Raw genomic sequence first — 27,331 nt, 5'->3', positions numbered from 1 at the left:
AGAGTTGACTCCCGCCTCCGCACCATCACCAACGCCATTGGGCTGGCAGACCCCCTCCTCCTCCAGCTTGAGCTACCACCAGCCTAGTGGTGTTGGTGCTTTGTCATCTCCCCATCGCTTTTCTCCAGCATCCGACCACCACCTCCCATCTCGTGCACCCTGGGCTGGCCTCCCTCTACTACGGCCACGCTCTCACTTACAAGAGGATGGCCAGTTTCCCTACACGTGGCCTCTGGTGCTTGGCAGCATGCAGGCCCAGGCCGGGGTGGAAGAAGCCATTGTCATGGTTACATGCAGATCTCTGCTGTGTTCGGATGCTTGGGGTAGCTTTCCATCCAGGGGCAAAGCCGATCTAACAGCTTCCCAGGGGGATGACACCTGACTTCATAATATGGACTTTTTTCTAGCAGGGAAGCCGTGGGGGCTGGGGAGGGAGGCTCGGGGTAGAGGATGAGGAGGATTCTGACTGCTGGGAGCTGGGACTCCTAGCTGGAGCAAATTCCACCCTGAACCATCCTCCCAGGCCAGCAAACACCTGTGTCACTCCCCAGCCTGTGCTCTTGGTATGGCTCCTCTCCTCGCTGCTGGGGGAGACAGATCACATCAGGAGCGGAAGCAAAGGGTGCAGAAGGGAAGTAGTGAGTACCAATGCGAGGCTCTCATCTCCGAGGTGGGGTGGTGGTGGGGAACAGGCCAGAGAGGAGGAATCAGCCTGAGGGTCATTGGGTTGGGGCCCATGAGGGAGGCTATCGGAGGGGTGTGGGTTGATTCACTGGGGAAAGGAGTGGGAGTTGGGAATGGGGTAGGATTCCCGTTTGGAGGGCAGAGTAAAGGGAGCTTACCACTGGTACCAAGAGTCTACAGAGAGAGAGCCCTTGGTCTGAGGGCCTGATGGTTTCTGTTTCCCTCCATGAGCAGGGGCTCTGACTGTAACTTAGGGGAGAGGCTGAACTGGGGTTCCATGCACTGCACCATCTCTGCCTCCGAGGGGCTGCGAGAGCATCAGGGCAGCCAGCCCTCTCACAGACCCCTGCTATGGCCTGTTGATGCTACAGCTGGGAACCTTGGTACCCAGGCAGAGGACAGGCACCCTCCCACCACTGCCCAGCTGACAGCAACCCCTTGTGCAGACCACAGTGTCTCCTAGCAGAGGGCAGGGGGAGGGGAAAGCAGCAGGCAGCACACTTCAGCCAGCTACCCAGGAAAAGGAGCCACAAAAAGTATCTCTGCAGAGGCAATCAAGGCAAGGGCAAAAGGGACAGGACCAGTCCTTCTGTGTGGTCTCCTTCAGCGGCTCAGCTGGCCAGTTTGCAGCTGGGGAAAGGAGCATGTCACTCAATGCAGCTTTTCCTGGCTGCTCCCTGTCCCAATGGCCTCACCGATAGGGGCCATGCAGATACTTTGCAGAAGGTGGAGCAGTGACTAGGGAGAGCAAGAAGCAGCCAGGGCAGCTACCTTTTCCCTCCACACGTCCCCAGCATGGCTTTGTCCACAGGTCTGCTCCCCTCCTCAACAAGCCATGGGAAGTGAAGGGGAAGAGCGTGCAGCTTTGGCCTCATAACTAGTTTTCTGAATTTTGTAAGTCAGTGTGAAGCTGGGCGTTTCCCCGCTGCCTCCCCCTGCCACAGCCTTTTCTCTCGACAGTGAAAGGCTCCGGCACGGGGAGCAGCGTCTTCTCCCCGCCAAAGCCTTTCACTGACACATCGCAGTTTGGATGCAACAGGCTTTTCATTGCGGCATGTAGCTATGCATGCCCTACCTGCTGCTGCCAGCGGTGTATGGTACAGACATAGCCTTAGTGTCTTAGCTTCAGCTGTCACAGCCTTTTCGAAGTTTTTGACTGAGTAGCAATGGCCTTTCTCCAAGGTATCTGGAGGGGCTGTTTTATCTTTGTGTAAACAAAATGTGAAATCATTGGATTTGCCTTTTAGCTTAAAGTTTTCAAAAGTGCCTAAGGGTAAAATTTTCAAAACATTTAAGTGACTTACAAGCCTAAGACACATTTTCCAAAGTGACTGTAACACTTAGGAGCCTAAGTCCCATGGACCAGATAGTCAAAGGTATTTAGGTGCCTAAAGATGCAGATAGGCCCTTAGTGGATTTTCAAAACCTGAGAAGGTTAAGTGCCTAACTCCCATTGGTTTCAGACTTCTGGCTCATGGGATGTAGGCTCCTAAGTCACTTACAACATTTTTATTTTTTGTTTTGATTTAAAAACTAAAGTAGTTTTACAAAGATTAGCTCACATGTAAATATTTGTTCCCATAAACTGACCAGAGCAGAACCTGTTTCCTGGTAACGTTCAGGGGTGCTATATGTTGTTATGATTGCTAGTGTAGTGTTACTGCCTGCAATGCACACAAGAAATTACAGAAAAGGGTCTACAGCCTGGGAATTATATATATTACCAGCCCCTGACTGAGGGAAAATGTAGCTGATAGCTATAAAGCTTTGGCATGAAACTTAGATACGATACAAGCAAATAAAAATCGACCCCAAGTCTTGGTGAAATGAACATAAATTATCCCCAAAACTGTAACACACGTATAAAGAATCTGTAGAGGGTCCATATTTAAAACTCTGTGTGCCCCCATCTAATTCCATATGTTTTTTCCTAACCCCTGGCAACTAGTGAGTAGCTTATGCCCTGAGACATGCGGATCTAAATCCCCACATTTCTTTTCATCTATCTGACAGAATGGTGGATGGCCTTATTATCCATATAAATGTCCAGTCCATTTTTGAATCCAAGAAAAACCTCAACTGTAGCTTGGGGCAATGAGTTCTATAGATTAACTATGTGTTGTGTAAATCTTTTAAAATCAGATTTAAGTTACATGTCTTTCAATTTCATTGGGTCCCCTTGTTCTTACATTGTGAGAAAGAAGTGTCCACGTTACCTCCTGTATTCCCTGCAATGTTTGCAGGACCAAACGGTGTCTAAAGTTAGGCTCCTACATCCCCATTTAGGCAGCTAACTAAATGGCCTGGTTTTCAAAGCAGAGAGCATCCGGCAGCTCTCCAGATACAGAAGGGATGGCGAGGGATAAAATAGGCATCTGATTTTTAAAATCTTGGCATACGCTTCTGTGACCCTAATCCCTCAATGCCAACTGGCAAGGGGATTACAAGAATATCCTGATTCCGGTCTGTACATTCTGGTTTACCAGAGAATGTCATGTGTGAGGTCTTAAATGAAAGCCAGGATCACATTGGTCATTCATAGCAATGTGAAATATAGGCACAGATACTATGCAAGCAGTTATGTATGTCTACTAAAAATGTGTTCCCAAAGTCTGTATTAAGGCACAGTTGACAGAGAAGGTTTTCTGCCAAACAAAAGCTGTTAAGCCAACACAGTGGAAACCTCATTTACACACAAAGTCAATGGGGAGGGGAGAGTGAAGTCAATAGGGAGGCAACACACTGGAGAATAAGCTACAGGAGGTTATCCTGACTCTGGGTACAACCACTGAACTTTGGGGGATATAGGGAAAAGGCCAGGAAGACACCCCTTTATCCTTCCCTTAAGAAGTAATCAGGCAGAGCAGTTATATTCATGAAAAAGAGATCACAACCAGGCTTGGCTGAAAATGCTGCAGAAGACATCTGAGGGAGGTAAACTTCTCTAGACCGAAGGTTAGCTTGTTACGTTTAGTCTCCAGAAATCATGTTATGATTTTGTTTTATATGTAACCTTTTGTTTTCGTTATCCTCTCTCAACATTTCGTGCCTCTTGAACCTTTGCTAATAAATGTATTGTTGTTTTCACTGTAAATATATCTCAGAGCTGTGAGATTAAGCTAGGTGCTGCTCCTGAGTTGAACCATATAAGCAGGTGTGCACACTCTTCTCCTGGGGACAGTAGTCCTGGTATCTCTCTGAGTGTGCAACGGAGAAGGGGCTGGGTACAGAGGAATACTTCAAAGGGGGTTGGGGACTGGGGCACACCAACTGTTAACCTGCAAGGCAACATAAGGGCTGGCATAACCCAGAGGAGATTGCTTAGGTGGGTAACGGGCTGATGGTGTCAGGGAACTGACACCCAGTTAAGTACAAGCATTTTGCCACTCACAGAAGGCCGGGGGGGGGAGGGGGAGAGTAAAAACGTGACTGAGTCATGAGTACCCTGAAAAGCATCACAACTTCTAACATCTCCCCTATTATTAATTATATATATTATTACACACACACACACACACACACACACTGTGTGACGTTGCACCCCATAAGGCTTTATGGAAATATGCTTGTGAATGTATATCTGACATAACTGGAATATGTTTTATGCTACATATGCCATGTAACATATCTCTGCAAAGGCTGTGATCTATTGAATCTATTCATCCTATTTGTATGCATGGATCATTTTTATATTCGAAGTTATGAATATTGGCTGTGTGCTGGTTTGATTTTAAGTAGTCTTAGTAAGGCATTTGGGCAGCTTCTTTAGAAAGCAGCAAAGATTCCCGTGGCACCTTATAGACTAACAGACGTATTGGAGCATGAGCTTTTGTGGGTGAATACCCACTTCGTCAGATGCATGAGCTGGAAATTTCCAGAGGCAGGTATAAATATGCAGGCAAGAATCAGGCTGGAGATAACGAGGTTAGTTCAATAGGGAGGATGAGGCCCTCTTCTAACAGTTGAGGTGTGAACACCAAGAGAGGAGAAACTGCTTTTGTAGCTGGCTAGCCATTCACAGTCTTTGTTTAATCCTGAGCGGATGGTGTCAAATTTTTTAAAGGTAGCCACCCTGCAGCAAAAAAACTTCAGGACCAGACTCCAAAGAGAAGCTGCTGAGCTTCAGTTCATCTGCAAATTTGACACGATCAGCTCAGGATTAAACAAAGCCTGTGAATGGCTAGCCAACTACAAAAGCAGTTTCTCCTCCCTTGGTGGTCACACCTCAACTGCTAGAAGAAGGGCTCATCCTCCCTGATTGAGTTCGTTATCTTTAGACTGATTCTTGCCTGCATATTTATACCTGCCCCTGGAAATTTCCACCACATGTGTCTGAGGAAGTGGGTCCACGAAAATTCCTGCTCCAATACGTCTGTTAGTCTATAAGGTGCCACAGGACTCTTTGTCACGTATTACCATAGTGCCTAGGGCCCCTCCCCGTGGATGAGGATCCTCTCATTCATCCTCTCCCTTAAATAAACAGTGCCAACCTTTCCAGTCACTAGTTCACTCAGAAATCAATATATGGAGATATACCTATCCCATAGAACTGGAAGGGACCCCAAAAGGTTATTGAGTCCAGCCCCCTGCCTTCACTAGCAAGACCAGGTACTGATTTTTGCCCCAGATCTTTAAGTGACCCCCTCAGGGATTGAGCTCACAATCCTGGGTTTAAAAGGCAGATGCTCAAACCACTGAGCTATCCCTCCCTCCTAATTAGAGCCTATGGTTCTAATCATTTTCATCTCCAGTTGCCTGACCCCTTCTATTTCTGCTCTATGTGGGATTTCCTGAAGCACTTATGTAACTTAGGAGCACAAACCATATTGACTTAGGCTCTTTTTAAAATCACAGTCAGTATTTTTTAGACGGAATGACCAGAAATGTGAGCATGCAAGTGAACCGCACGGTCGTAAACTTCAAAGGGACATCGACAACTTCAAAGTAATATCCTGTAGACAAACAAACTTCCTCATGTATGTGCTACTAGCAACCTAGAATATTAAAATTTGAACAAACTTTTGAAATTCAATTACTTTAACTATTTATACTGTTTGCTTGTATTTTTTGCAGCTGGGACAAAAACAAATGAAGTAAGTCTGTATTTTTTTTTTAAATTGGAATTATTTCTGTTGGCCTCATGTGATATAAGGTAAGTTTTTTGTTTTGTTTTTTTACAAAATCTAACTTTTCAGCCAACTCTGAACTGAAAGCAGCCCATTAAAGTAAGACATAAATAACCAACAACATGCAGCTAGACACTTGATGGTTTAATCATAGGTACCACTAATTAAAAATACCTATGACATTTCAAAGTGTTTCCTCTTATTCCTGAGACCAATAAAAGGTTCAGGCTTGATAAACATGTGGACAAAGGGTGCTGATACCCAAATCCTTACTCATATGGGTAGTCACTATGAGCATAAGTAGTCTGCTGAGCAAATATGGCAGAAATGAGCCCAAAGTAGCAGAACCTTACTTGGCTTCTATGGGTGATCAATGCTCTGAAAAAAAGAGAGGTTATACGTGCACCTCAAAAATAATTTGAAATAAATGTGCATAATTCATTTTCATCTTCATCTTCCCTGGAGATGGGAATTCCTCTAGAAGGACTAAAAACACAATGTGATCTTCTTTTCCATTCATATCTGCCATGGGATATGGTGCGTGTGGTTTTTTTCTTCAGTTTTAGGGTTAGCAATAATTGATTGAGCCAACTTCTGAAAAGCTACCATAAGTGACTTGAAGTAGCTCCTGGCATAAAACAAATGTGTTCATTGCTAATTAGTGAAGGAGTGTCTTCATTCTGAAAAATCAATAGCCAGCAATAAGGGACTACTTAAAGGATTTGGCTTCACATTTTGTGACAAAGATCCAACATGACTGGCTGGCATGAAGCCACATTTTCTAATCAAATTTCTTAGACCACTAATATGCATCACCTGGATTTTCATGAAACAGTTTCACCAGTCTCATTTTTCAGCTACTACACTGTCACAATCATCAACAAGATTTTCTCTCTTTTCCCCTGTTTTCTCCTAGCCCCTTAATGCTTTCTCGGCTTCCCCATTCTGATGATTAAAAGAACTCTCATTGGCTGCCACTGAACTGCAAGAAGCCAGGCCAAAATCCATGTTCTCAGGTGCTGCCCTTAGGGTGACATCTCTGCAATGCTACATTTGGAAGGGAAGAGGTGCCGGGGCTCAAGCAATTTTTTTTACATTCGTAACTGATGCAGTAATTTATGGCAAACCCTGGCACAAATTAAGCATTGCCTCTGTGGAATAGCTTTTACTGGATTAACATAGCCAGAATCAGCAGGAAGGCCCAGACGAGAGTTCAAGATCCTACTGCACATAAAAGAAAAAGAGAAAAATTAGATTGCCTGCTTTTCAGAGATCCCTCTGGGTATATTGTGGGGTAATTGGCCCATCAGCCTTGTTCCCAGAAGATACAACAGGCTAGCCAGCTGCTGCCAAATCGCTACAATGGTGAGTGGGCTATCTACCCAGTCATTGAAGATGTTTAAATTGGGTAGCAGGCTCCTTGCACTGTGAAGAATGTATCTCAGGTAGGAGGGAAGAGAGGTCAAGGAGCCTGCGAGGGGAAGAGAGAGTGGCCCTACAGGAGGAGCAAAATAAGCTGTGGATAATTCAGGTAAATGCGGGGCAAGGATCTGGGGCCCAGTTCATCAGTCCTCCACACCTGAGGCAGTCACCTATACCAGTGCACACTGATCGCCAGGTGGGTGCATGTCATGACCACATCAGAATGGGAGAGCTGTGTCACACTAGTGTCAGTGAGGACACAAAGGTGTGGGACAATGGGGAAACACAGCTATGAGCTTTTGAGTGCTGATCAGAATCGTTTTATGCTTGCCCACCTGTAATTTGAACCCATGCAGATGTCTGTGCAGAGCCGCAAACAGGATCAAGTCACTTGAGGGCAGGCTCCTCAAAAGTGCCTGTTGTTATCATACACTCAATTCCCATTGACTTTCAATGGGAGTAGGACTCCTAACTCCCTTACACAGTCCTGCAGATCTCACCCAGTTAATATCCACCACTCTAGGACACCTTCTTAGGTCATTCAGGCACAGGACTTGGAATTTCTGCATCATTTGCCTGGTTATATCTTATAACATCAGACCTCTTATTCCCTTTTGTTTCAACAGGAGGTTGTTGCGAAAGATCTGGCCTGTTTTCTGAGATTTGTTCTTAATTATTGTAATTGAAAAGAGCAATTTTGTTAAGATCATCTAATTTCTGTAAGCAATTAATTGCCCTCAAAATTGCTTACCCTGTTTATTTCCTTCCTTCTAACTTTGCAAAGACGTGCCATAATTATTCAAAACACAGTAAAGTATAACCATGTATCTGATTTTTCCACTTGATGCAGATTTAATAAAGACTTTGTCCACATTTGCATTTTTCAAGCAGGGCTTTGCAGATAAAATACTAAATCTGTGAATTTTTAAAACAATAATCGTGATGAATGATTTCATAGCAAAACCTTGAGTATTTAATATCTTCCAGGACACTCTCTCAATCGATAATTATTGATTGTTTTTTATTCTGGAAGGAAGACACCTGTCAGTGAAAAGATTAGCACTTCCTATTGCCATTCAACACTAATGTAAGCCATCATGAAAATGATAGCTAAACAAGCAAAAAACAACAACAACTGATAATCTATTATTAGTAAAAACATTCCATAAAAAACCTAAAACTGTGTCCAATGGGAATGGACAAAAGATGATGTTGCAATCAATGTGACCATCTGGACAAAAACGCACATAAAAATGCAATCCCAGGTGGTTTTTCATTTCAATGACATCAAATATTAGCAATTTTCCTTTAAGGTGTTTGCAAACTCTGCACACGATTACAAAATAGAATATGTAGCATGTTTGCTTGGTAGGACTCTTGTAAGCACTTAATTTTGTGTATGTGCAGCAGATGAGTGTATTTCTTCGGGTTTTGCGTATTAGAAATGTGATCGTGTGGGGATGCAGATGTGGGTTGCGTGACAGGAGTACTGAGCCATCCATAGGGCTGTTGAGCATGGTGCTTTGGTGCTTTTGGTAAGGTTCAAAAATGTGTAGTAAGCTGACTGCTAAGCTTGTGAGAGCACTGTGCCAACATGCATTATAAATTATAGGGCCATAAGAAAACGTTAGGATCACCCAGTCTGACCTCCTGCACCATACGGACCAGAGACCCTCACCCAGTAACTTCATCATCTAGCCAAACAGTATGTGGTTAAACTAAGTGAATAATATCACCCCTGATGAGGGGTAAGTGACATAGGAGCTAAGACCCATTTTCAAAAGCAGTTAAATCACTTAGGGTCTGTTTACATGGCAAAAACCAAGGTGAGTCTCAGAGCCTGAGTTTACGACTCGGGCTTGTGCTATGGCGCTAAAAATAGCCATTTAGGTGTTCCACCTTGGGCTGAGCTCAAGCTGTGAAACACTCCCCCTCCCCCACACACACATTTCAGATCCCAGGCTCCAGCACGAGCTGGAACATCTATAGCTACATGGCCACTGAGCCCAAGTCTGTAGGTCCAGGCTCTGAGACTCGCTGCTGTGGGTGGGTTCGTTTTTTTTTGCCATGTGGACGTACCCCTAGACACTGGAACATTTTCCAAGTGAAGCTGGAACTTTCTGTAAAATTTCGAAGTGACACAGAATCCCCCATGTCCCTTGGGAAGCTGCTCCACTAGCTAACTGCCCTCACTGCTAAACATTTCCACTTTATTTCCAGTCTGAATTGGTCTAGCTGAAGCTTATGCTATGTTATGGCTCTCGTATGTATTTGTTCCTTAGTATGAGATATCTTTCCCCAGTGTAGGTTCTCATGTGCCTCTATCTACTTTGGAAGGAAGCACTGGAGGAAATGTGATTTGAACCTGTAGTTTCAAAAGGACGATAATTAGTCCAAACTGGCTGGTTAGACTCTTACACAGTCTGGGAAGGACAGAATTAGAAGCACTGCTGTGCCGGTGGCTGGCCCTGCGCTCACTCTTCCTTCTCAATGATGTGCTCGAATAGCCTCTCCTCCTGGTGAGTAGAAGTAAATGGAAATCCTAACTATAACTGTTATCAATACCTCTGACTATTTGAGTTAATTCATTACAAATTATTACGAATTCATCAGAAGGGCTTCGGGGTTCAGGGCAATAGAAATAGTCACTTCTACTACTGCATTTCCATTCACTGGCTTGCACATCATCACTAATCCCTGGATCATCCCCATCGCACTCACTTCCCGAAGGCTCAGCAGGGCTCAGTGTGGGCGCACAAAATCTCCCATTATTTAGCACTGTGCACAGGTCTCGGAATAATGGGCCCGATCCTTAGTGATCGTCCGCGACTCCCCACTGACAGGAATTGAGGGGTGCTGAATACCTTGCTGGACTGGGCCTTACAACCAAGCCTATCAGCTCTGGTGCTGGGCTGAGCAGACTCTGAGCATGAATACTTTGGTTCTCTGCACTTTTCTCCCCAGCCTTCAGCAGCCTGTACGATGGAGCCCTCAGGCAGCAAGTTATTCAGCACGATCACTGCATGTTTATAGGCAACTGTCAGTGCAGAAGTAATGAAGGATTAAAATGTTTCTATTCTGCAAGATGAGTCCCCATCTGAAGCTGGTACAATATGTACTTCCAGAGCCTGCAGCATCATTAACCATTTCTAAAAATTGTGTCTTCAGATGATAATACAAATTGCTACAGAAATTAACAAAGATTTAATATACAGATCTAAAATGTGATCTTTATTATCTTTGTATTTTCATTTGATTTCAAAACGACAACTATACTACTGAAAAATTAATCTGGCTTTGGTAAAATGACACTCAACATAAAAGTCATTAAAAAAAATCCTTACCAACGTTACTGACCTAATCTCCTTATGATTAAAGTGGAAGGAATCTTAAACTATTAAAATCTAACTTACTTTTCACTGCTCTGAAAGCAATTTGTTTACTTTCTCGCATTTCAATCAGATTGGATCAGTTAGTTTCACTTTCTGTTTTGCATGATGCTGTGTCTGAGCATAGATTTTATTAAACATTTCTGTAGATGAATATTTATTTTTCTTTTTAAATTTCATTAATTTTTCTTTTCAATTTCATTTCATTTAATAAAACCAATGTTTTAAAGGTTTTCTAGGTACTTCAAAAAAACTCCTAATTTTGGGGACTGAACTACTCACACTGCGTCTTTAAATATGATGCATAACTAAAATATGAAAATGAGCATATATTACACCTACACCATATATAATACAGCATCGATGAAATGCGCTGACTTCAATGGCAGTTGCAGGTGCTCAACACATTCCAGGATTTGGGTTACTGTATTTTGGTTGGATCAGTTAATTTCAAAAGAAGTTGTTTCCCATGGCTGTAGTAATATGAATTGATGTGCCATTTACAGACTCATGAGTTAATCACAAGCTGTTGCTGCCTTGGCAATCAATGGAGAACAGGACATGAAAATGGCTAGCAAAGTTAAACGGGCACTTTTTCAAAGCGGCTTCTCATTTTTAGTGGCTTTGTTTCTGAGTGCCCAAATTTACACACCAGAATGTGATTTTCAGAAGTACAGTCTGGACTATCCCTAATGTTAAAATATCATAAATCAGACCCTGCAAAAGACAAAGGAGAGGCTTTAAAAAAAATCAAGAGATTTTTTAAACAATAAGAAATGGTGGTTCATTTCTTTGCCTCTTATCGTTGAGCCTTTAGGACCCACATTTCCAAGCATATTTTCTGCAAATATGGGAGACTAGAAACTTATTTTTAAATGAATTATTGCAATTCCCACATAAGCACATGACTCCAGGAGCTGGGGCTTTAAGAAAAAGATTAACTATTGCGAGACACTTGATTAAACCACAAGGACTCAACACATCCCAGGAAAGCTGACAAGAGTGAAATTTGCCAGGAGCTTCAGCTGGAGTTGTGGGTTATCAGCACTTCTGAAAATTAGGCCAGAGTTTTCTAAAACTGGGTGCCAAAAACCAGAGAATATGGGGGCCAGGTTTTCCTTCCCAAGCAATGAGTGCCACAGCCTAGAAAGTTGGCTGAGTTTAACATTGCTCTTGGTACCCTCCTATGGAAACAGACAAACAGCCACTCTCCCCAACCGCCAATCACATTTTGTTTTATGTGACAGAATCTATTACAGCTCACCAGGCTGCCGGACGTGTCTCTTCAAATGACAATTCCGAGATGAGAAATATGGCTTTTCGTTGTGGGACAAAAGAGTGTGAAAATAATTATTGTAGGTGGCTGAGAGAAATGGGTTTCCCTTAAATTAAATATTTAAAGGACTATTTTTTTTGTCTGTAAAACTTTAGTGCTCAATCCATCCTCAACTCCTGTGGAATTCAATGGGAACTGATGATGTTCATCATCTCATTGGATGCACTGTTGTATTAACTTGGATGGAATAAATGGGCCAAAGGTGTTAACCTAACTCAGTTACTGCTTAACACTAAACAGTGTTAAACAAGGTCTGGGTTTGATATATAGAGACTTCAGCCTACTTAGTACTATGGCAAACATCATTAATGTTTTAAAAAAAGTGTATGGAAGAAAAAGAAAAGAAGGAAAAACAGTTAAAACCTTTGAAATGTTATTAAATAAGACTTTCATTTTAACTACTTTTTTGTTTCTTTTCGCTTTAGCTGGAGAGAGTTTTAGAAGGAAAAGCCCCTCTTTGATCGTCTCTTAGAGGGCATCAAAAGTAGTAACAACTGTCCTTTCGGGGAAAAGAAAAGAAATTAATTGAGCTGGGATGAAGCTGTGGTTGAAGTCTGATTTGATTTGATCTTAGTTGATATTTGGGATTTGGCTGGACTGGGAGAAGTGGCGATGTTATTCAGGTACATTTCTTTGGCTTGGTTTCGTTAGGACATTTTTTAGGATGAAGATGATGAAGGCCTGAGATCCCAGGAGATGATGAAGGTAGCAGCCATGATGGTGAAACTTGCTTTACCAGTAGCATCCATCTTTTGTTCCCTATTTTTTTATTTCCCCCTCCCTCCAAAAAAAGCTCTTTCTTGAAGGACCCACAAAGGGAATGGTGGGTGGAACAGGCTACCCTTCATTATTTTGTCCACCAATTAGGCCTAATATTTGACACACCAATTTTGATTCCTTAATTTTTTTACAATTATCACAAATTTGTAGGCCCGATTATTATAAGAGGGCTCACTGTTGTGTAGGTTCAGGCCCTTAGGGTCTCGATTCAGGGAAGCATTTAAGTATTGATTTCAATGGGATTTAAGCATATGCTTTCCTGAATGGAGGCCTCAGGAACTAACATCATTCTTTCTCGCTTAGAAAATAGCACAAATAGAATAAATAATGATCCAATGGAACCTCAGTTTGTTAATTCAGTGGTTGTTGTATTGCTAAAGAAAGAGGGATGCTAGCAGGCTGACACAGAGCAAGCAAGCCACAACAAAAATAAAATGCAGGTAAAAGGATTTATTGCTGGGATAAAACTATCTTGAGGTCCCTTTTAAAAACTGAACTAACCAACAAGTGGAAAGTTTGAGTACCAATAACTAACATAATGGAAAATAAAATCCTTGGAGGATGCTTTTTGTATGTGCCTAGATTTCCTTTGATGGACATTTTCATTGAACACAACTCTCCAGTCCTACTTATTATTCTTTGCGAAGGCCCACTCTAATTACCTTTTAAAGGGCATCCAGCTGACTTTAAAGCAAACATTGAGACAGGTTTTGTATACTATGTCTATAAAATGACAGTGGTGCAAAATGTGTGGAAAAAGGGAAGGAGAGTTCAAACAAATTGAAAACTCCCAATACACGGCTTCGTTTTTCATGGGTTTGTAATTGCACTTGGCTATAAAAGAATACATTTCCCCCTTCCAAAATAAATAAAATAAAACTCACAGCCACATACTGCACCATGGAAAAATGTCAGTGACAGCAGTTTGGCTAAATGGAATGCTAGCAAACCTAACCACAGATAGAGAGCAGGACAATTAAAAGTGTGGGGGCGTGCTGGGGGGACACTGAGATTTCAAAGAAAATGCTTAAAAGAAATAGAATGCATGACTTATGGGCTCTCGTTTTCTGGTATGATGAAGCATGCTTCACTCCCTCCCCTCCAGCCATTCGGAAGCACATTTAGATTCCTGCATAACTTTAGGTACAGCAGGTGTCCAATCCCATTGAGGAATTCTTTCAATCTAATTACAAAATCTGCCTTTTATTAATCAAATAATCATTCCATCCCTGGAGCCAATTCTTTCATAATAGGATCAGTTTTGGTTACTGTAACGGCCCCAAAATGATGTCATACATAATTCCCAATGACACTAGACTGCAAACAAAGTAATTCAAATGGCAGTAGGATGAGGAAAGCAATCCCAGGGGAAGAACATAAGCACCCTCCACTTCTAACAGTCCTGTGATCAGAATAACCATTATTTAAATAGTTTCTGATTAAGGAGCATGCCTCTTATCGACCTAATGTAATTGTGATACAGCCATTGGGGGGCGGGGAACATAGGAAATAAGATTCTGCAGTAACACTTTTTCACAAAGAACAGATATTAAACAAATAGGAAAATGTCTGAAAACTTGAACAAGCCTGGGCAGTTTACAGTGTTTGCAAAGGCCAGCAGAGAAGAGAATGCATCAAGGCCCCAGTCCAGTAAAATACCAATACTCTAGGTGGTTCCATTGAAATCAGTGAGACTACCCATGTGCTAAAGCACCTTGCTGGATCAGGGCCTAACTGCACAACAATATGCAGTCCTTTGGTCTATAAGGCATTCTGGATTCATGTGAGTATTAAACAATACACATGTGTACCAGGCCCCTGAAAATCTGGGCCACATTTTCTCTTGTGCCCAGCATCCAGTGGGCATAATGGGACAACTGCTCAGGGGCTAACTGTGGCTCCCTGATTCCATGGCTGGCTCTGCACTGGTTCAATCGACGTTAGAGTCGCGTCAGAGCTGCTCTAAAGCGTTCCATTTGGTAATACCTCCCTGCCAGGGATCATCTCCTAGCTGGAGATCTCTGGAATGCAATGTTGTTCCAGACCATCCTCTCTACTCTCCATGCTAGAGGCTGTGGGAGTGTGGGCATGGCATAAGAGGAGGATAGATCGGCTTTTCACCAGCTGGGCACTCCTCATGCTGCCACAATCCCCAGACTGGAAGATCCATCCATCTACAGGCAATACACTATCCCAGTGAGTTTGGAAAGGCGGTGGCCGACACTCATCTATGACAGAGCAGTGTATACCAGCAATTCACCATTGCTAGGTCCTTTGCTTTGGTCCCTGAGAATTAATTTAATTCTCATGCACAAGGTCTATGCACTACTCAAGCCCACTTAAGCCCCCAAAACAGGCCCATTGCACAGAGGTGAATTTCGCCCTGACAGAACTAGTCGAGACATTCTCAGCTGACTTTTTCTTTCCTCTGCCTGTTGCGACTCCTGCATACTTTTCAATGGCAGTAATTTTGGGGGCACAAGTTTATGGCCACAACTGTCTAATCTACCTACCGCTCTACCTAATAATTTAGCGATCGGCACCTACAGAACATTTGTTATGGTAGTTCTTACTGGCAGCACTGCATATGGCTTAAATAACTTCAAGAGTGAGAATGTTGCAGTGAAGAGGGCTAGTCGGCAAAACCCATTCTTGGCTGGAATTTCATGAAAGACAAATAGATGTGAGACGATTCCAAGATGGAGCCATTTTATTTCTTTATTACATTTCATAATATTCCATTAATTTAAAACCTTCAGAAACAATCATAGTTTTCACTGAGTCTGAACCCTAAATATTTGAAAACACAAAGAGGGTTTGTTTTTTTTTTAAACTTACTGAGGAGGGGAAAAGGCAGTTAAAGCCAGCTTTATCAAAAGACCCCAGCTACAAACTTGTTAGTTATAATTATTTAATACGTACATCATGATGGTGCCCAGATGCTCAGCTAAGGCCTGTTGTGCTAGGAGGGTGAACCCTGGCTCTATCGAAGTCAATAGGAGTTCTGCCATGGACATCAGCAGAGTCAGGATTTCACCCACAGAAGTAGACCCTGGCCCTGCCCTGCAGTGCTTATGGGTTCTCCATGAGATCATACATTTTCCCATACAAGATGAAAACTTTTTATTTGGAATTACAGGGCAGATCAAGTCTGGTCTAGACCATGGAAAGGCGGCTACCTCTCCATACTAAACTACGTGCCTGAAGAGCCAAGATAGAACGCTGGACTTATTTATTACTGGTAGCACACACTCTGTGCTGGACTCTTTCCTAACACTTAAGGAGCACGCTCCCTGTTCCAATGAGAACACAGTCGAACACAGTCGAAGAACAAGCAAGTGAACAGAGATCAGGGGAAGGCTTTATACACAGACCTAAAGCTACAAACTAACAGAGCATAGATTTATCTTTCTGAAAACTGTCTGTCAACCTGGAAAAGGGAACACGGGTGAGAATGAGGCAGCTTCTGATCCATCTAAATGTCAAGGTGTTTCCTTGACTCTTTGAGCATAACTCATGGATGGTGAGTGTTAAACTGCTGGACGTTCAGATTCTGCCACGTTAGCCCAATAATAAAGTGACTGTACCTCATGGTCTAAGGCTCAGGATATGTATTTTTACAACTTTGCAGAAATCCTTCATCCATACAGCACCTGGCTCAGACGCTGCCCTTTCAATGGCTCTTCTGTTGGCACAGTAATTCATGGTACCCCTGGGGACATCCCAGGGCTTATCAAGTTGATTCGTTTAAGTGGAGTTATTTGGCTATCCATTTTCTATGTTTCATAATGTATTTCCAACCTTAAAGCGACATAAGCAAGCACCAGATTGCCAAGGTGCTTATTAATTGCCTATTCAAATATTTCACAGCTTTTATTTTTACATCGCCACAGGGATTTGAATATTTTGTAGTTGTCAAGTTGCCTGAGGATTTATGTTGCGAGAACTTCGCCATTGCTTAATGCAGAACAGCAACGGGAAATGAAGTGGGAGAACAAACTTCCATTCAGTTCCCCTAATGCTGTAAAACTGTCACACAAGTATCACAGCCAAGCTCTTCATACAAAAGGTCTTGTTTGTTTACAAAAAATAAACAAAATAAAAATAATACTCATCAGAGATTTAACATTTTGGAACCACACTAAGGGCTCACAGAGGTCAGCTGAATTTTTTGGAACCTCATAGATCTTGTTTTCATAGATTTAAGACAAAAAAGGACCATTCTGATTAGCTCCAGTATAATTTAGGCCATAATATTTCACTCAGTGATTGCTGAATGAAGCACATATTTTGTAGTAGAGCTAGAGCATATCTTTCAGAAAGAAACAACCAAACTTGATTTAAAGACTTCAAGTGTTGGAGAATCTACCATCTCTCTAGATAAGATATTCCAATAGTTAATTACCTCCAGTGTTATAAATCTGCATCTATTTCTAGCCTGAATATAATTTCTAATTACAGATAGGTACTTACAGAACATGATCAAGTAACCTCTTAACCTTTTCTCTGGTAAATTAAATAGATTGAGTTTATGTCTTTCACATATTTTAAAACAAAGAATGTTACTGGTAATGAAGCAACAGGTTTGGAAAAATATTAGTAAGGTGTTTTAAAACATTTGTATTGCTTGTGTTTTCAAAGCATTTTAATTTAGTCAAATCAGGAATAGACACTCATCTGCCAAAGAACCTATAAAATATTTCACAATGACACTGTAATTGACATAACCTGTAATATAAATGCCTGGCATTTTAACAAAGGTATTAGAGATTAGCACAAGCAAAGATAACTCAGTAGATTACTGATATCTTTGCCTTAATTATGATATTAATTTATTATTATTACTATTATTATTATTGTTATTATTTTAATTTAGAACAGTTCTGAGCTTTCTGGCCAGGTGACCTTGAAAAAATTCTTCTCAGACAGCAGGTCTACACAGCTGATATAATATGAGTAGTAAAATTGCTAGTCCTGAGTGTTATTAAATGTATTGTTGATTTAAGATCTGATCCCTAGCTCACTGAAATGAATGGGAAGACTGCCACTGACTTGAGCTTTGGATCATCTACACTCTTAAAGTGGACTGATTGTTCCTAGTACCTAATATAGCCAAGAGTCTGAAATACTGCTGACGGAAGCGGGGGCATTGTGCTGCCTAGCAGCCTGCCACCAGATCAAGAATGGACAGTAATGACACACGGCCAAAAGGGATCACAGCTGAAACACAGGATATAACCATGTTCCAGGGAGGTGGGGGTGGGGAAGGTGTGTTGTAACTTGTCACACACCTGAACAGAGTGGCTCTCTCTTATAGTGGCTTTGGCAACACTTGTCGTGCCAATAAAGTGTCACTGAACATGGTACCACCCATAAAATCAAACTTTGCAAGCTTCTTTGTCGCGTTATCACCTGTACATCCAAGTTCCCCATGCCACAATACCTCGCTTTGCCAGGGGCGCCATATACTCCTCTGCTTTCGCAAGCAAAGAGGAGCCCAAACTGGTGGATCTGGTAGCTCCACAGTCTGCTCCCACCTTCCCCCAGCCATTGGGAACTGTCCTGCATTGAGGAGCTCATGAGAAGGGGCTGAAAGGGGGATCTTAGAGAGCTCAGCCATTTCCCCGCACCCACAACCTCTTCTATGGACAAGTGATGTTTAGGCTGCCACGCTTTGTCAAAGGAAGCTCCCTTTTCCAATAAACTCTTCTCTTATTCCAGAGATTTTCCATCTGAGCTGGAAAGCAGTGGCTGAGAATATGGAAAAAAATAGGCTTTGCTCAAAGAGATAATTCTAATTGCCCAGGACATCTAAGGAAGCGCCAACTGTATTAAAAGAAAATGAAATAAACCCAGCAGAGAGACATGTACTGCTGACCCTGAAATGAAGTTCAGCATGGGTAGGTGATGTACAAGAGAGATGGGGCATCATGGGAAAAAACTGAAAGGAAAAAACGACAAGAAAAAATACAGTGTGAGGTTGAAGGGATACAAGACCCAACCTATTATTCCCTTGGGGAAGGGAGCTGGTTGAGGGGGAAAAGGGGCAGGGACTGGGGGATTAACGGCACAGAGCCAGACAAAACACAGGGAACCTTAGGCTTAGTCTACGCTACATAGCTGTCGGCTAGCAATGTGAAAAAAATCGCACACAGTAGCAGCCGTGGCTATGCCAGTAAAAGCCCTAGTGTAGGCACAGTGACACCAGAAACAAAATCCTTCTCCCGGCACCGCTGATCTCCTTACACCAGTATAGCTATGCTGGCAAAGCACACGTAGCTCCGACAAGCCCTTAGACTCAACCCTGGGGAATGCCCTGCTCTTCATCTGTCAGCCTAGGCTCCCCCCTCCTCACTCCCCAGCAGAGATGCCTCTGTGGCCATGCTACTTGGTCGATGGCGAAGCGCCGCTCCGCTCCACTCCCCTCCTCTGCGGATTGGATGTTAATGCCTAGTGTCGCTGCTCTATTGCACCACCCCTGCAGAATTACCAGGAACCCCTACATCTCCGGGGTCACTGGCAGCTTGTGGGGAAGGGTGAGGAGCACTCTGCAAAGCTTCCGCTCCCCTTCTGCAATTTCCAGCGGCTCTCGGCGCTGCCCTTCGCCACGCCTGCCCCTGCTACAAAGAGCCGGTCTTTGGACTCGGAAAGCTGTGCTGGGGGCACTGCTGGGGCACTTCAAACCCCTGTCCAGCTTGAGAATTTCATGGCGAGGCCTGACCTAGTTTAAAGGAAAGCACCATCTGCGAGAGCAGATACAGCCACAACAACAATAACCTCTTGGAGAAACGTGCTCTTCAGTCATTATATAATGAGTTCCCTTCCTGTCCTCTCCCTCCTCCCACCTGTCAAAGCGGGGATGAGAGAGCCCTTTAGCGGAGTCAGATATTGTTCTGCTTTGCTCTATGCACAATAAAGTGCTGAGGCTGACCATTTCCTCCTCACAAAGTTCATTAGATGGTCTTATTAATTAGCTGACTCCACACCCTATCACACACTGCCACCTGAAATCTCACTTGCATTTGTAAAGCATGCAATTAAAGCCATAGGCATTGTCACAGGCAGGCACTGCCAGGCATTAATATTCTATTCAATCAATAGCTAGACCATATGATGCCGTGCCTTGGATGCTCACCAAAGTAAAGAACAATATATGTGCTGTGCAGAGAGCACAAAAATTTGATCTTAGGAACTCCAGTGTAAATCTGGAGCAGCGCCACTAAAGCCATATGGGTTACTTTAGGTTTGGACTGAGGGCAGAATATGAGCCGATAAATCTACTGCAGAGAGAAACCAATCAGAAGTAGGCCGTGGCACTCAAAGCAGGGAGAAGTAATAGCAATCCACACTTCCACTCCTTTTCTGCACAGTACTAAAATGGTAATTGCCAAACTGTAATTCCCTCTTACATTAGCTGCAGTTCCATCTTACTTTAAAGAACCTGGCCATTGTCTTTTTCAGTACGGGCACACACAACTGTGCTATGCAAAACTGAATGAAAACTGCCACCACTCATCTTAAATACACTCTAATACCGGGACCCTTTAAAGACAGGCCTTCATCCTCATCCACCTGTTCCTGCTCATAATAAACCACTTCTGCAGTCAAAAACAGGATCACATGAGATAAGGACAACGCATCACCCCTTCTTGTCATTTCTGTCAGGAGGGTTAGTTACAATATACTCTGTTCAAAGAGTAAAGGAGCTATAAACAGCAAAAGAGAGAGAGAAGGGGGGAAAAAGCCACTTACTTGATATTGTCGAGACAGCCAGATTCAGGTTTCAGGATGGCAGTATGATGGAACATTTTATAGAGAGCAATCCCCAGGAAGATTACATTAAGCTGGAATAAAAAAAAAAGAAGGGAAAAAAAAAGGTTGTGTTACACGGCAGAACTGGAGGAGAGGGAAGTGAGTCTTTTCTTTGTAACAGATGAGTTGCTCTGGGAAATTAGTTCTCACTACAGTTTTATAGAGACTAAATCATAGATGATTGCCTAGTATTCTATAAAGGCAAGGCAGCTTGCCGAATGAGAGAGCAGCAATACAATAGAGTTCCTTCCACAAAGCTGTGGTGCTGGATGAAGCCAGCCTTTACACCAACAGCAGTGTTTCAAGTGATGTAATGGAAAATTAAAAAAATGTTTGCTGTAACTGCTCTTCTGCGGCTATGCGGTGCATACTGATGACAAACCATTCACCTGCTCCCATGGAAAGGAACACAAGGCCTGCCCTCACCCAGGGTAGGAGTGAGTATACATTTTCAAATACAGCGTAACTTGGGAGATGCATGGGCAAGCGAGTGTTAAAGAGACACTACAAGTAGTGACTGGGAAAAGGAGGTTGGTCTATGCTGTAAAAGATAGATTGTGATTCACTAGCTCTATGCTAGAGAGGCTCCCAGTGACTGGAAATGAGTTACCAAAGACCCAGACTAGAGGCAGCAATCACACACAGAGAGAGAGGCCTTTTATAAATGTATTTAATAAAAATATAGATTAATGGTTCTGTACAGAAACGTATAACACACGCAAGCCACTACATCCTTCAAACAGCACGATCCCCTGATTTGCACACAACTGGGCTGTTTTTGTGTTTGACATATGATAGTCACTATAGATTTAGCAAGTAGCACAGGCCTCAATCTGGATGGCTAATGAAACACTCTGGATTGAAATGAGAACCAACTACAACGTCTGCATTGAAATGAGTATGCTCATTCCTTGCTCTGTTGGCTGAACTACTTTATATTTAAAACAAAGCATGATTTATGTAAGCCTTATTGCAGTGATTTCAGTATGAGTAAACTCCAGCTGTCTCTAAAGTTTGGTTCTTTACCTTCTTGCTATGTTATCTGATATGGTGACAAAATGTGTTAACTGTGAATGAAGTTACGCTTATTTTGTTTTAACTTCTAAAGAGAGAGAAAAAAAATCTTTTCCATTTTTGACTTCACTCCTATTTCAGATTTCCCTTTGTGCATAAATGATGTATTGCTTCACTCTGGAATTCAAAGAGATGAGCATACAGTGATGTCAAAATAGAGACCATCGCTTCTAAACGTCTGATAACATAAAACAAGCTTTGCAAGAGACTATTCTGAACAAGTTTCCACAGCACAAGTTCATAGTGAAACATACTTTCCTTTCTCCAACAGGTTTTGATCAAGTATTTCCGAATGCAAGGAGTCTCTTATAATGAGTGTCTAATTGCTTGTGTTAGGTGGGGTCAGATAAGAACATGCTTTTCCCAAATTAATCTATGTAAATTCAAGATATAGAGTGAAAGTTTTATTTCTTGACCTGGGAGATGGAGTAGTTAATTAGGAGTTCTTACCATAATTATCAAGGTCGCCGGTCCTATAAAGCTCCAAATGAAGTAGGTGTCAAGTCTGAGCCAACATCTGTAATGAAACACAGGGGATAGAAGGCATTCAAGGACTGAGCGCAGGACATACATTAAGAGTGAGCGAGTGACAGAGAAGAATGTGAGCCGCAAACCATTCCACTGGGAGACAGGAAATATTACATTGCTTGTTCATTTAAATGCTGAATTATGTGACCAATTTCTGACAGTGCTATTGATGGAGGAAGATAATTACCTCTGGAGGAAGCAGGGGGGAAAGGCACAGGGCCTAGTTGCTAAGGCCTTTTGCATCTGTCATAGAAAACCTTATATTAAAAAAAAAAGTGTGTGTGGGGGGGAGGAGGAACTATGAGCAGCCATTAAATCTCTTAGCTTCTCCCCAATTATGATGCAACATAACCTGCCAGTCAACTGTCAAACGAGCTGACGTTTTTCTGTCAAGAAGATCTGAGGAAATTTGGTGCAAAAAGGAAATACATTTTGGTACTAGAGGATTGACGATTAGATTGATTAGATTCAGTAGCCTCACCTTAGAGGTTTTACCGCCCTGAACCTCCTGAGTGCATTGTTGCCACTAGTGTTTCTAAGGTTGCAAATGATCTTCAGTATCACATAAAGCTGATTCATGACCTAAAACTAAATTATTAATCACTTAATTTCAGCTGCACTTAATGCTTCCCCAATTTTTAAGGCCCCTGGGAAATTATATTTCCATTCCTAGTTCATTCAAGATGACAGGAAGATAAAATGGAAGTGACTAGTTACAAGACGGATGAATATAAATTCTGAGGAAGCTACATATGATGTTTAAAATAATAATGTCTTGTCGTGTTTGTGATGTTACTCATTAAAGTTGTGCTTATAAGGGGAAAACTACTAAATTGTAAAAAAATACTTTTACCCTTGAAATTAAGTGGATTTCCTAATTAAATACAGTGACTACAATTGTGCATATCAATTTATCCTGAGAGTATATAGTGTAAGACAGCAGTTCTGATCCTTGGGTCTGGTTGGGTCCTAGTCAACTCAACTGAACTCCACAAGGAATCCAAGAAACATAGGACTGCAAGGAACCTCCAGAAGTCATTTCACCCATCATCTTGCACCAAGGAAGGGCCAAGTCAACTTGGACCATACCTCACAGGTGTTTGTCTAATCTGCTTTTAAAAACCTGTTCCGCAACTTCGCTTGGTGACGTCTTCCAATACTTCCTTCGTTTCTATAGTTAGCTTTTATCAAGCCTAAATCTCCCTTGTGCAGATTAAGCCAATGAGCACAGGGGTCTGTGCCAGCCGATCCAGAGAAGGAGTCAAAGCCTAGAATTGAAATGCTACGGTGAAAACAATCATCTCTTTCTACACTGAAGATCTGTAGGATTCACAAAATCAAAAATTAAACCATCAAATTTCAAAACTGTAGAAAATTCAGGTGTGTTCTCAACTTTACCAACCTACGGCACCTCTCCGCTGCTGGCTTCTTTGGGCTGCATGCAGGGTACATATGTGGGTAGCTCCATAGCATGGGTATAAATAGCAGCACAGGCTGTGAGGCACGACTGAAGAGGGAGGGTATGTCCACAAGTACATACTTTATACGGCTCTCTACTCACCCAAGCAGTGCCTCCCTTCCTACACTACTATTTTTGGCAGTGCAGTGTCCTGCTGCCTCTGCTCTGTGGAGCCTAGCTGGAAAAGTCTCTGGCACAGGGAAAGGGTCCGACAGTGGGGGAAAGACTCCACCAGCTCCTGCTCCTGGAACCTTTCCCCTCTACCGGGAAAGACTCTGGAAGCAGTGAAAGGCTCTGGCAGCAGTCTGATGCTGAAGCCTTTTTCCACTGCTTCCCCCCTGCCAGAGCCTTTCAGTGGCATGTGTAGCTACATGTCGCAACATGGACACAGGCCTCTTGTCACTGCGGCGGGTAGCTACACATACCCTACACACTGCCAGCAGTGTGTAGTGCAGATGCGGCCTTGGGGTCTGAATGGCTATGCAAAACCGAAACTAGAGTGCGGAGAGATTAAAAAAGAGTTGCTACTTAGGATCTAACTCCTGAATTGGAACTGAAGCCATTCATCAAAATCTGAATGTGAGAGACACACTGAAAAGGCTTTCTTAATATTGAGACAGGAGTTCTGGGTTTCTGCTGCCTTAGTTGACATTAAAACTGCTTTAGGTGTGTCTGGCAGTAGCTGAGTACGAGTGATTTCCAACTCTTTTTGTTTTAAAATGTATTATTACATGTATTGCCGTAGCTTCCAGAGCCTCTAGCAGAGATCAGGCCCCACCATGCTAGGTGCTGTATAAACACACAGGCAGACCCAGTTCTGGAGACCTTACAGTCGAAACTGACTAGACAGACAAAGCTAGTATTATTACCCATATTTTACAGATGGGGAACTGAGGCAAAGAGACACAAAATGATTTGTACAAGGTCTCAGAGCAGGTGTGTTGGCAGAAGCAGGAACTGAACTCATGAATCCTTGTCTAATATCTTAACCTCAACAGCATCCTTCCTTTCAAAGCATATTTCACTGGGGCGGGCAATGGGAGAGGGAGCAACAGCAAACCTATACCAGAAAGTACTGGGTGCTGATGAAGACCTTGAGAAGCTTTGGATCCATCCAGTCAGACTACACCAGATAGCCCCGCTGAAGTCGAAGGAGTTATGCCAGCCAAGGATCTGGCCCTTTGTTCATTTTACATGATCATTTTTTGGTTGACAGGTAATTATTTGGGGAAGTGTAGAATAACACTGCGACTCTAAATTCACTCAGGAACACAGGATCTGCCAAACCCATCACTGATGCTGTACCTTATAACAATATTGTCAGTTAAGGATAGGGTATTTTTTGTGATTTTAAAATAAAAATTCTCCAAGTATTTCAAACTGTATCATACATTTAACAGGGAAAGCATCTGTCAGCAGGCAAAACGACCACATCTCACTGCCTCTGCAAATCCTGCTAAGCAGGTGGAGGGAGCATGGCACATTTACAACTGCAAAGCAAATTGTTCCTCCTTCAGTACTTAAGAGTTTTACTAGCTCTTGGTGAGCAGGGTGGCAAAACTCCCTTTTTTAGCTTGATGGCCATATGGCCACAGCTGCTGGTGCTGTTTTTGGCCACAGACTCTCTCATCATAGGTCTCTGACCTATACACTGTTCCTCAAGGCCAGCATTGTGCCTTTCCCACCCACTGGCAGCCCCGCAAACCATGCATCCTGCCTGCTTATATGCCTCACCTGCAAAACTGTGATACAGTCCCAGAGCCAGATTTTCCACTGGTGTAAATTAGCACAGCTCCATTGACTTCAATGGACTGTGACTAATCATGGATCGTGAACAATGAGGGGCATGAAGATGGCTGATTCCCACAGCTGTTTAGAACCTGAAGGAATGTTTGAGAGTGGTGTTTTGCTGTATTCGCTGAGCTCTAGTTATCAGCACTGCCATCAGGCAATGAAAACAGGGCTTTCAATTGAATTCTGCATAATCCAGAAAAGCATGTTGATGCACATATTTCTCCTTCACTGCTAGAAGGCTACCCCTGTTTACCTTTCCCACTCTGTCTTACATTACAGGGAAAAATACAACACTGCAAAAGGAGGACAACGGTTCCTGTGAACTCAATGGAAGAACAAAGTGAGTGACTTCTTTTGTGAGCAGCCAAGTTGTTAGTGGCTCAATGGGAAGTGTGCAGTGTTGAGCTCTTTTGAAAATCTGGCGCACAGATTCCAGCACACAAATCTAAATCATGGGGTGGATTCTGTGGCAAATTCTGTGGCTGTGGAATGGCCAAGATCCACGTGTAATATTTTTTTACTATTTGCACTATGATAACACCTAGCCAAACCATGGTCCCATTGTGCTAGACATATACAAACACAGAGTAGGAGATGGTGCCCACCCTAACACGCTTACACGCCACACAGACAAGACTGGAGCGCAGACTGTCAAGGTTAGCAAAGGTTCTTTTTGCCATGCAAACCTTAAAGGTTGCGTTGCAATTTTGCAGTTGATCTAATGGAAAGGTCTCTTTCTAAGAAACCAAGTGCCGCTCTCTTGAATGACTAAGATGGAACTCTGCAGTAATATGACTAATCCATAAGGGGGTTAAAAAGTCAATCTTTTTGTGGTCATTTTATAGTGATGTAACTTTGAACCCATTTAGTCAGACCTCATTAAAAATGTAAATTAAGAACAAAACATCAAAACTTGGGCATCCTGCCAGTTCGTTCACAGAGATGGAAATCGCTAATCAGACAAGTACCACACTGAGCTTTTCTTTCCTTAAAAACAAAAGCACAAACACAATGAACTGAATAAATGAACTCTGAATAAATGAACTCCTTGAAACAAGGAAGCAATCAGGCAACTCAGCTCCAAAAGTTGCTAATCTCAGGCTGCGGAACTACTTCTGACCCTGGTACACAGCTGCAATCTGAACACTGACTTGTAAAAACGCAAGTTTATATTCCAACAGCCATTAAACAAATGAGATGCTTCTGCTTTTAGCACAATGCATATCATATGATCTGACATTCCATGGATGCTGCATGCCCCATACATTTTACAAACAACAAAACTATTCCCTTCTTCTCCAAAGAGATGAACAGACCCGTTCAGTGCTGTGCTATTAAGGTGCTGTGTGGCATTGCTTTTCTTCACTTTTTAATTTCCTTCCTCGCACAGTGACAAGTTAGCTATATTCAACCAAGGCTTTTTTGCAAGTAATAAAGGCTACAAAGGGTTTGCTCTGTTTTCTGCATGAAGAGAAATCAAACACTAAAGTATCCCTAGTGTGCATTAAATGGAACCAATAAACAATCATTAGCTGCCATTGGACCATAACATTTGAAGAGATCTAAGTGATCATACCCTTCATGGGAGTTTGGGAGTTTGCTTCATCTAGCTCTAGAGCCTCCATCACGGTGTGTGGTAGCAGTAATTGGATACGTATGTAGAATACATGCCTTTGAAGGGTGGAATATGCATTCTCTTTTTACTACATTTCAGTGTCCACATTGCTCCCAGGGGCCTGAGCAAGCAGGGAGCATGTAGTGTAACAACTGAAGCTATACCGAGCGCACTGCCTTATCAAAGGCATACCCTGTAGTTCGCAGTTATTTTTCAACAATATGATGATGCATAAAATATAGGTAGCTGTAAGCTGAAAAGGACTAAGCTAGAGGCTGTGACTTTATGATAGTTTTATCATTGTCAATTGAT

General features: G+C 42.6%; 1 protein-coding gene across 13 annotated transcripts in view; it reads right to left on the bottom strand.

Moving 5' to 3' along the window:
- The window catches only part of ADGRL3 (adhesion G protein-coupled receptor L3), an 842,781-nt gene that overhangs the window by 84,075 nt on the left and 731,375 nt on the right, over positions 1-27,331 (bottom strand). For all 13 annotated transcript variants that reach the window (XM_039540335.1, XM_039540336.1, XM_039540325.1 and 10 more), the window contains 2 exons: positions 22,074-22,140; positions 20,490-20,581 (listed from right to left, as the gene is read on the bottom strand). In XM_039540335.1, coding sequence (XP_039396269.1) covers positions 20,490-20,581; positions 22,074-22,140 — 159 coding nt within the window. The remainder of the gene's footprint in view (positions 1-20,489; positions 20,582-22,073; positions 22,141-27,331) is intronic.

The sequence above is a fragment of the Mauremys reevesii genome, linkage group 5 (assembly GCF_016161935.1).
Source record: "Mauremys reevesii isolate NIE-2019 linkage group 5, ASM1616193v1, whole genome shotgun sequence".
NCBI classification, from domain to species: domain Eukaryota; kingdom Metazoa; phylum Chordata; order Testudines; family Geoemydidae; genus Mauremys; species Mauremys reevesii.
This window is presented reverse-complemented; position numbering and strand designations above follow the sequence as displayed.